The sequence below is a fragment of the Rhagoletis zephyria genome, unplaced genomic scaffold, assembly GCF_001687245.7.
Source record: "Rhagoletis zephyria isolate East Lansing unplaced genomic scaffold, Rhagoletis_zephyria_1.1 Rzeph_scaffold_01552, whole genome shotgun sequence".
NCBI lineage: Eukaryota > Metazoa > Arthropoda > Insecta > Diptera > Tephritidae > Rhagoletis > Rhagoletis zephyria.
In genome coordinates, this window is record NW_016158636.1 from 102,940 (window position 1) to 113,328 (window position 10,389).

Genomic DNA, 10,389 nt, shown 5'->3' on the forward strand with positions numbered 1-10,389 from the left:
AGTGCATTTTTCACTATCACTAAAATTTTCAGTGATAATGGATTCTGCATTTTAACTATCACTGAATAGACAGTGGTAGTGAAAAGCGTATTGCATTAATTTTGTAGTGCATTGTGCCCAACCCTGGTTCTAACCCCTCTTCACAGTTGCGAACAAAAATAAAAACAAAACTCGGATCGTATGGGATGCCGCCGCTGCGGTTGAGAACGTTTCATTAAGTAGTTATTTGATGTCAGGCCCAGATCCTTTGACGTCCCTAATCGGCACACTGATGCGATTTTGTGAACGGCGTGTGGCTAACGCAAGGGACATCCGTGAAATGTTCCATCAAATTCTTATAAGAGATGAGGACCAAGCGTCGCAATTATTTTTATGGTGGAACGGAAATCGGTCGAGGCAACCTGATGTGTATGCAATGATGGTTATAAGAGGCAACCTGATGTGTATGCAATGATGGTTATGACTTTCGGAGCCGCCTGCTCACTGTCTTTGGCAAACTACGTGAAAAACGAAAACGCATCGCGTTTCAGCAATATATACGCGCATGCAGTCAGTACGATTCTTAAAAATACCAATGTTGACGATTGGTTACACCTCAAGTAGCACGCTGGTGTATAATTTGGTGTAAATTTGTGAATTTTGGTACAATTAATCAGATTTATACCAAAATTCGTAAATTTACACCAAGTTATACACCAGTGTTCTACTTGAGACAGTGCTGACGACGAAGAAGAGTTGATCGAATTGGCATCACAAGTTAAGTATATACATGGAGAGGGCGGCTTCGAAATGCACAATTGGCACTCAGAAAGAGTGCAGCAAGCGATTTCAGGTTCGACAACACAAGCAGAGAAGTGCCTTGAGAAATCAGGTACCTTGGTTGAAAAGGTTTTGGGAATGTGGTGGCTTCCACAAACGGATGAGCTGACTTTCGTGGAGAGGTTTGACAAGTCGGTCTTCGAGGAAAGTGCTATCTACACAAAGCGTATTATTCTGCGCATCATCATGACGATTTATGATCCCCTGGGATTATTGGGATTTTATTTAATCCGGGCAAAAATCAGAATGCAAAACTTTTGGCGTAGCGGCGTGAATTGGGATGATGCGATTGGCGCTAATGAACGAGAGGAGTGGCAATCATGGGGGCGATTATTACCTGAAATAGAAAATATTCGTGTACCGCGATGCTACTTGAATGCCTGCACTAGTCACGATATTCAGCTGCACGTTTTCTGCGACGCAAGTGAAGCTGCTTACGCTGCGGTCGCCTATTTAAGAGCAGACCATAAGGGCGCTATAATTGGTCTTCGCATTTCAAAACTCATCAAGCAGGAAGTGACGCTGCCGGTGACCAAAACCATATTTTGGACGGACTCCAAAAATGTCCTTCATTGGATTCGGTCAGACGCTCGGAGATATAATCAATTTGTGGCTCTCCGGGTAGGTGAGATTTTGGAATCGTCGAACCCCTTTGACTGGCGTTGGGTGCCATCAGCTGAAAACGTAGCCGATGAAGGCACAAAGTGTAATCAACACACACGGATGGATGGTGATTCGAGATGGTTTCGTGCCCCCGAATTTTTAGTTTTACCACCGAAAATGTGGCCTGAAACGCACTTACCCGGCAACACAGATCTTGAAGTACTACACCATATTCAAATCGAGCCAACGTCGAACTCACCATTATCGGCGATTATGCCAAAAGCCGAGCGATTTATTAAATGGGAAAAATTTCGCGCTGCTCAAAGAAATGTTCTGCATTTCCTCCAAAGATTGATGCGGAAACCAGCACAATCGAAGCATCTACAGTTAGCCCTTTCGTGTCCCACAATCGAAGGCGCTGAGAACCTGATCATTCTAAACTGCCAACTCGAAGCCTTTGGCGAAGAAATCAACTGCTTACAACGAGGTTTATGCGTGAGTCGAAAAAGTCTCATTTTTAAATGCTCTCCTTATCTAGATAATGCCGGAATACTCCGCGTTAAAGGAAGAATCGACGCAGCAGAAGGCATTCAATTTGATGCGAAAAGGCCAATTAACCTGCCAAGCAAAAGTCCTGTTACTACACTCATCGTTGATTTCTATCATAGTACCACCACTTACACAACGAAATCGTTGTGAACGAAATTCGCCAGAAATATTGGATGAACGATTTAAGGGCGTTGGTATCGTCAATTGGCAGGCGCTGATACAAGTGCGTTACAGGCAACGCACAGCCGCGAGCACCGGAGATGGGGTCTTTACCGCCAGAACGTCTTGCGTTGAACACACGTCCCTTCACATATAGGGGGGTAGATTATTTCGGCCCTATTGATGTGCTGGTCGGAAGACGACGTGAAAAACGGTGGGGCGTGCTCTTCACGTGTCTCACCGTCAGAGCCGTGCATATCGAGATTAACATTCGCTCTCAACTGATGCCTTTCTTCTTGTTTTGAAACAATTTACAAGCCGACGTGGCGTGCCGCGGCGTGTGCTATCAGGCAATGCTACGAACTTTCGCGGAGCGAGCCGAATCCTTCTGATGGAGATGGAAAGGCTCTCTTCAGACGACATCGAGCAACGTTACCCGGAAATCGAATGGTGCTTTATACCCCCTAACGCACCGCATATATGTGGAGCATGGCAGAGAATGATCCGCTCCGTAAAGTCTATCCTCTTCGAAATTCTACGCGAAGAGGCAGTTCAAGAATATGTTCTAAGGGCTGTACTAGCTGACGTGGAGTGTATAGTAAATTCCAGGTCGCTCACTTATGTGCCTTTAGAGACGCCAAATGATGAGGCTCTTACCCCCAACCATTTTTTGACTGGCAGTTCGAGCGGTCTGCGTGAACGTGATATTGAAGACGGTGGTGGCTACGAAGGAATTTTAGAAATTAATCGCAAATAGCAGATCGGTTTTGGAAGCGCTTTGTACAAGAATATTTGCCCTGCCTGACACGGCGCAGTAAATGGTACGAGAATCCCCCAGATTCGATTGTTGTAGGCGACATTGTCATTGTCGTAGATGACAAAAGCAAACGCAATACCTGGCTAAAAGGTGTTTTTATGGAAGTGCACCGTGCGAACGACGGCCAATTTCGTAGTGCCGTTGTTAAAACCGCCTCAGGGATGATGACTCGGCCTGTGGTCAAACTAGCGAGGCTGGATCTAGTTCAGTAAATTTTCAGACGGCGCACAGTGCTTTCCTTCCATATGAAATGTGGGCAAAAATAGAATTATGGACGGATTTAAATGAAAATTCGCTTGTTAGCAAAATTTAGGACGCTAAATTCAAATATGCAATTGTTTTAGGATAACTTTCATATTTTCACTGTAAATGCAGTTTTGAAGTTGAAAATTTGGGTTCTTGTGGCTTTTACATAGGTATGTACAATACATACCATTCTACTTTCCAAAGTGAGGTGTGAAATGACAGGGCTTGGCCTGTAGATGTGTAATAACGTTTTGTATTTTTTAAAAGAGTTGCCACCTGTTACTAATTTTAGTAAAATTATTTAATAAGTTAAATGAATAAGATGTTACAATATGGGCATCAATTGAACTAGTTTTGAAAATACTTTACCTCTAAATGACACGTAGAAGGGTCGCCACATGTTTAAAAATCAAATTCACTTTAATTAAGGGAAAAAGGTAACTGAAATATGTATATCAATATGAGTATAAGACAAATGAAAAAATTTGACATATTTAGCAATAAATAAGTGGAGAGGAAAAACATTCCTGAGTTAATTTAAGAGTCCAGTAATTTAAAAGGAATGTAATCAGAATAAATCACTGATTGACAATATATGTATTTGTACTAAAACAACAAATACAATGGCGTAATCCTATGGTGTGACGTAACTATTATTTTATTTTAACTTAATTCGACTTTACAAACAGGTGGCAACCCTATTCGTAATATATTTAAGCTAAAACCATTTTAAACCTCTTTCGTCTGACTACCTTATGGTGATACCTATTTATTTCAATTACCTAATTCCTTCAGTTCAAGTGGAATTTGATTTTTTAAACAGGTGGCAACTCTCTACGTGTAGTTAATACACATTTTGATAATTCTTTTAATAATTGATTTAAATTGTAAAAAAATTTGAATTCAATTTTTTAACAATCTAATTTTTTAACAGGTGGCAACTCTTAAAAAAAAATAACCCTATTGTCCACAGGTTAAGATTTTTAATCTGACATTTAATTTTAGAAAATGGAACGAATCGTGCAGATCTCAAAGCACTGACGAAAAATGGAAAAAATATCTTATGCCTTAGCGAAAAACGCATTACTTCAGAAAGTGCAAAAAATTAGCAGGTTTTTATTTCTTCCTTTGAAAGCTAAAAGCCTGTACTATTTAATAAAATAATAAAAGATAAGCTATTTTTACATATACTTTTTATTCATTCCATTAAAATCTAGCATTTTTTGAAATTTTGTTTAAAAAAATCGTCTTTTTTGGAACGCCGCAGGGACACCCTGTGTTTAAATTTATCCCAAAATTTTAATTCCTGTAATTCTCTACTATCTATATGGAAACAAGAAACGTCAAACCAACATTTTATTTTAAAGAATATATGCTATGCTTTTATTAAAATTCTTAGTATAAAATTGGTCGCTTTAGTGGCTTCCTGGCGGCATATAATTATTTTTTTAGGGAAATGTCTGTTTAATTCTTTTTAGGGGATAAATTGTCTTTACAGAAATACCAAACAAGTTCACATTGCAGATAACGAATTTTTCGATTTATGCCCACTTAGGCGGCACTGTGCGGCGCTTCAAATTTACGGGAGGGGGAATGTTACGGGGACAGCCAATTAATTCGTCGCAGCTCGTTAAATTAGTGAGCTTAAGGCCAACTACTAATAGCTGCAACCCTACTGGATAAATACCAACACATCCAATTCTCTACTGCGTAATGACTGCAACCTTGCTAGCTGAACTTCAACTCACCCAGCTCTCTTTTCTACGAACATCGTTCCCTTTTCGCTGTAGCAGTCGTCACGATAAGTTCAACTTTATATTTAAGCGTAAGAAAGATCACAAATGTAAGTATGCTCATACTGAAATATGAACATATATGTATATTCAAAATGCAAAATAATTTAGATTTTCACGTAAGTTCATCAATTTGCTGTAAAATTCTTGAATAAATAAACCGGATTAGTTCCGAGCATTGAAGCGGAAACTATTGCTCTAAAATTCTCAACAGCCACTTTTCTACTTGGTATAGGATTGATTTCATATACTATCTTCATACCAAGTTCTAGTATTCTACTGCAAACTCCTCTTCATATGCAGTCTGAAAAATTCAGTTTATATGGGAGATGCCACGCCCCCATGACATATTCATATTATTTTTAGTCTATAATCGAGATCGGAATGTCGGAAATAGATGTCCAAAACTTCGAAAAATCGGTACGGCTGTTCTCAAGCTTTCGAACAGAAAAAACCGGCTTTCAAAGAAATGTTATATATTAGTATAGATGTGCCCGTTGAACCAAAAAAACGACACCTAAAGAAATAGGTGTATAAATCCATCAAATAACAAACCCTTATACTCACTGTTAATAATTTGATTAATTTACTCTTTTTCCACTTTATGATAGCAGATATTTTAGGGAAAAGTGCAATAGTTCAAAAAAAAAAAATATCACAGTTTTCATGTGGACCACTTCTAATGTGAAAAGTCGATTTGTAAGTGTCCAAATCCGGTATCTCCAGTTATACCTATCTATCTTCTATTCTATCTGAAGTGAAATTAATACCAGTAGGTGCAAACTTATTAAAGCAATTTCGTTTTAATAATAATAGGAAACTTTTAGACGTGGGTTGAAATGGTGTCGTTTATATAGTACAGAGAGCGCAAATGGGTTAAGGGAAGACCCCTAGTAAATAAGTTAAATCTTAGTAGTTTACGATCTTATTTTGGTTGAAAATACACATACATATGTACAAGGCCGTATTAAGGGGGGCGGTTGTGGGGGTTCTGAGCTTCAAAAAAAGGCAAAAAGCTTAAAAAAAAGGCAAAAAAGGCATATATTTTTTAAATTTTGTTATGTACTTCCTTTATGTACAATGTGAAGGTCCAATTAAAGATATACAAAAATTGCAAGGGCGCTATGTAAATTTTTTTAGATTTTTAGTTTTTGGTGAGTAACGTACCAGTATTTAAAGTAGTTTCATGTCCACTAACAATACAGTGCAAAATCTTTCTATTTTCTGAAAAAATAGCTTCAAATGTTAACTACTATTGCAAAAGTCGCTATAATACTTATTTATACACTTTCAAAAGTCTCCATCTTCTGATGAACTTAGAAAACTGCAAGAAAACGTGGTAGTTTCGGTGCCTAGTGGAAGGCGTCGTAAAAAAGAAGCGGACCAATCTTCATGGAAGAGCGTACGCGAAAAGCAAAAAAAAACAGATAGCTATGTAAAAGTTACTGTTTCAAAACTCGCTATATTAAATTTTTATATATAAAATTTGCAAAAACTACCACATTGTCATATTATTTTTTAATGTTATTAGGCTCTTGTTTATCCAAATTTTCAGATAATAAAAAGAAATATATAAGGTTTTTAAATATTTTTATGCACCTTTTTAAAGCTTAAACTGTTTTGTCATCTGAGGTGCTTTTTTTCTAAAAGTTCCTAAGAAACTAAATTTTTGGAGGCATTCTCAAATCGGTCTCAATATTTTTCCGAAATATTTTAGTGAACGTCTTCAAATATAATAACTTTTGTAATTCCAGCGGAAAACCCGCAACATTTTTTGGCGATGCAGTACTGTACATACATACATACATATATATCAAGCCCTAACCGCCAAAAATATGTAAACGACATTTTGAAAAAATTATAATTTCGATGCTCTAGGAACATTACTGCACGTAGAAAATCACGTGTTTCGCCCATCTCTAATCGGAAAGGTATTTTCTCAACCTTTTTATTTCTTTGCAAACAAAGTCATTCAAAGTATTTGAAAAAAAAATGAATGAGTTTTTTGCACACAAATAAAAAGAGTGGGAAAATAACCTTCCAAAAATACCGCATAAGTCGGAACAGTTTTGGTCCAGTTATTCAAGTTTTTCTTAAACCAATCTTTGAAAAAGGGTAAAAAACATAGCATCAAAAATGTTATTATTACGATTCCGTTGAAAATATTTTTGTGCTGAATTTTTAATTTTAAACTGTTTTGTCAACTGAGGAGTTTTTTTCAAAAAGTTCTTTAAGAAACTACTTTTATTCATAAAAAACTACGTGTTTGGAAGTATTTTCAAATTGGCCCAGCTTACGTAAATCTTAATATTTTCCGAAATATTTTCGTGGACGTCTTCAAATATAATAAATTTTGTAATCCCGGCGGAAAACCCGCATGGGCCAAAAATATGTAAGCGACATTTTGGAAAAATTTTAATTTTGATGCTCTAGGAACATTTCTGCATTAAAAAGAAAATTTTGAAAAAATGTCTTTACATATTTTGGTCGGTTGGGGCTCGATATGTGAAAATTATGTCATTGACGTAAAACTAACTCACGCACGCTCACGCCAGCAAAAATTTCAGTCACGCGCGATCACGGAAGTTTCGTTTAGTTTATTAGGTGGATTAAGGTAATGCTGAAATTTCTAAAATAAAATTTGCCCACTACGGTACATTCCGTTTTGCTGCCTATTCGATTAGCTGTTTTAGTATAGCTGCACTTTTCTGGTAGAATGCTTATTTCGGAAGGAGTTTTATTCATTTTAAATGAAGCTTATTCGTTTAACAGCATCGCGGGTTTAAAAAACGATTTAATCTTTCCATTTCAAAATAATGCAAAGACGGTAAGGTTTAAAAAAAAAAACACAGTTTTAAATATCCGAGTTATTTAATAGATGAATACATACATGTATATCCCCCTTTTTCAAACTCATTTATATATACTTTACTCTGAACACCTCCCACAGATACCTATGTCTGAATACCAAATTTCAAGTTCATACCTCTTATGGTTCCCAATTTATGGCTGATTAAAAATTCCACACCTACGGAATGTGCCACGCCCCCTTTTAAAAACTCGCTAATGCGTACCTTTCTATAAGCACCTACCATAGATATGTCTGCATACCAAATTTAAATTTCATGTGGCTTATGGTTTTGAAGTTATAGCTAATAAAATTTTCCACGCCTGTGGGATGTGCCGTGCCTCCTTTTAAAAACTCGTTTATATATACCCTCGTTTAAGCACCTACCATTGATATGTCTGCATACCAAATTTCAAGTTATTTGGGCTTATGGTTTCGAAGTTATATCTGGTAAAAAATTCCACGCCTATGGAATGTGCCATGCCTTCTTTTACAAACTCGTTTATATATACCCTCCTATAAGCATCTACTATTGATATGTCTGCATACCAAATTTCAAGTTCGTGTGACTTGTGGTTCCGAAGTTAAAGCTGATAAAAAATTCCACGTCTGTGGGATGTGCCACGTCCCCTTCTGCAAACTCGTTTATATATACCCTCCTATAAGCACCTACTATTGATGTCAGCATACCAAATTTCAAGTTCGTGTGACTTATGGTCTGGAAGTTATGGCTGATTAAAAATTTCACGCCTATGGGAGGTGCCACGCCTCCTTGTCGGATCCCAATTTGTTTCACCCTATTATAGGCCAAATTTCAAGTACGTGTGACTTATGGTTTCGAAGTTATATCTGATAAAAAATTCCACGCCTATGGGATGTGCCACACCCCCTTTTACAAACTCCTTTATATATACCCTTCTATAAGCATCTACTATTGATATGTCTGCATACCAAATTTCAAGTTCGTGGAACTTATGGTTCCGAAGTTAAAGCTGATAAAAAATTTCACATCTGTGGGATGTGACACGTCCCCTTCTGCAAACTCGTTTATATATACCCTCCTATAAGCACCTACTATTGATGTCAGCATACCAAATTTCAAGTTCGTGTGACTTATGGTCTGGAAGTTATGGCTGATTAAAAATTTCACGCCTATGGGAGGTGCCACGCCTCCTTGTCGGATCCCAATTTTTTTTAACCTATTATAGGCCAAATTTCAAGTTCGTGTGACTTGTGGTTCCGAAGTTAAATGCTGATAAAAAATGCCACGTCTGTGGGATGTGCCACGTCCCCTTCTGCAAACTCGTTTATATATACCCTCCTATAAGCACCTACTATTGATGTCAGCATACCAAATTTCAAGTTCGTGTGACTTATGGTCTGGAAGTTATGGCTGATTAAAAATTTCACGCCTATGGGAGGTGCCACGCCTCCTTGTCGGATCCCAATTTTTTTCACCCTATTATAGGCCAAATTTCAAGTACGTGTGACTTATGGTTTCGAAGTTATATCTGATAAAAATTCCACGCTTATGGGTTGTGCCACGCCCCCTTCTACAAACTTATTTACATATACCCTCCTAGAGGCACATACCATTGATATGTCTGCATACCAAATTTCAAGTTCGTGTGACTTATGGTTTTGAAGTTAAAGCTGATAAAAAATTCCACGTCTATGGGATGTGCCACGCCCACTTTTGCAAACTCATTTATATATACCCTCCTATAAGCACCTACTATTGATGTCTGCATACCAAATTTCAAGTTCGTGTGACTTATGGTTTTGAAGTTAAAGCTGATAAAAAAATCCACGTCTATGGGATGTGCCACGCCCACTTTTGCAAACTCATTTATATATACCCTCCTATAAGCACCTACTATTGATGTCTGCATACCAAATTTCAAGTTCGTGTGACTTATGGTCTGGAAGTTATGGCTGATTAAAAATTACACGCCTATGGGAGGTGCCACGCCTCCTTGTCGGATCCCTATTATAGGCCCAGGTGTCATGGCAATACTCTGTCAAAATTTTGTTCGATTCGGGCCGTCCGTTTAGACTGCAACCTGGCATATACATACATACATACACAGGGTGCATTCCAAAACGTCAAAATACAAAGCATCAGTCTCTTTTATTTCTAAACGTCTGTAGATTATAATGCCAAATGTGCGCAGCCACGGTTACATGCTAGTTTTCTATTAGGTTCCGCAAGTTAGGCGTTTTCTTCCAGTGCGGTTTAGAAATAAAAGAGACTAATGCTTTGTATTTTGACCTTTAGGAATGCACTCATACTTTCACAAATATATAGTAGATTATCTGAAACATGTCAACTATAATTCATTTTTTTTTTACTTTTTACAGTATAGTTTAAGGAAAACTCTAAAGTATTTTGTAATATTACACAAACACAAGTAATTTTTAAGCTAAGAACAAAACCGACTTCAATTCTCATATACAAATTTAAGAGAACCGTTAATTTCTTCATGGTAATGTTCCGAGTGCAATGGGGTATAGTCGTTGTGCTGGGTATGCAGTTACAGTCGCACGGCTATACT

At 37.5% G+C, this 10,389-nt stretch overlaps 1 protein-coding gene across 1 annotated transcript; it reads left to right on the top strand.

Moving 5' to 3' along the window:
* Nucleotides 1-1,065: 1,065 nt before the first annotated feature.
* Nucleotides 1,066-2,287, top strand: LOC108364409 (uncharacterized). Its single transcript, XM_017618086.1, has 2 exons — nucleotides 1,066-1,917; nucleotides 1,961-2,287. The coding sequence occupies exons 1-2, from the start codon at nucleotides 1,066-1,068 to the stop codon at nucleotides 2,285-2,287; spliced, it is 1,179 nt and encodes a 392-aa protein (XP_017473575.1).
* Nucleotides 2,288-10,389: the final 8,102 nt, after the last annotated feature.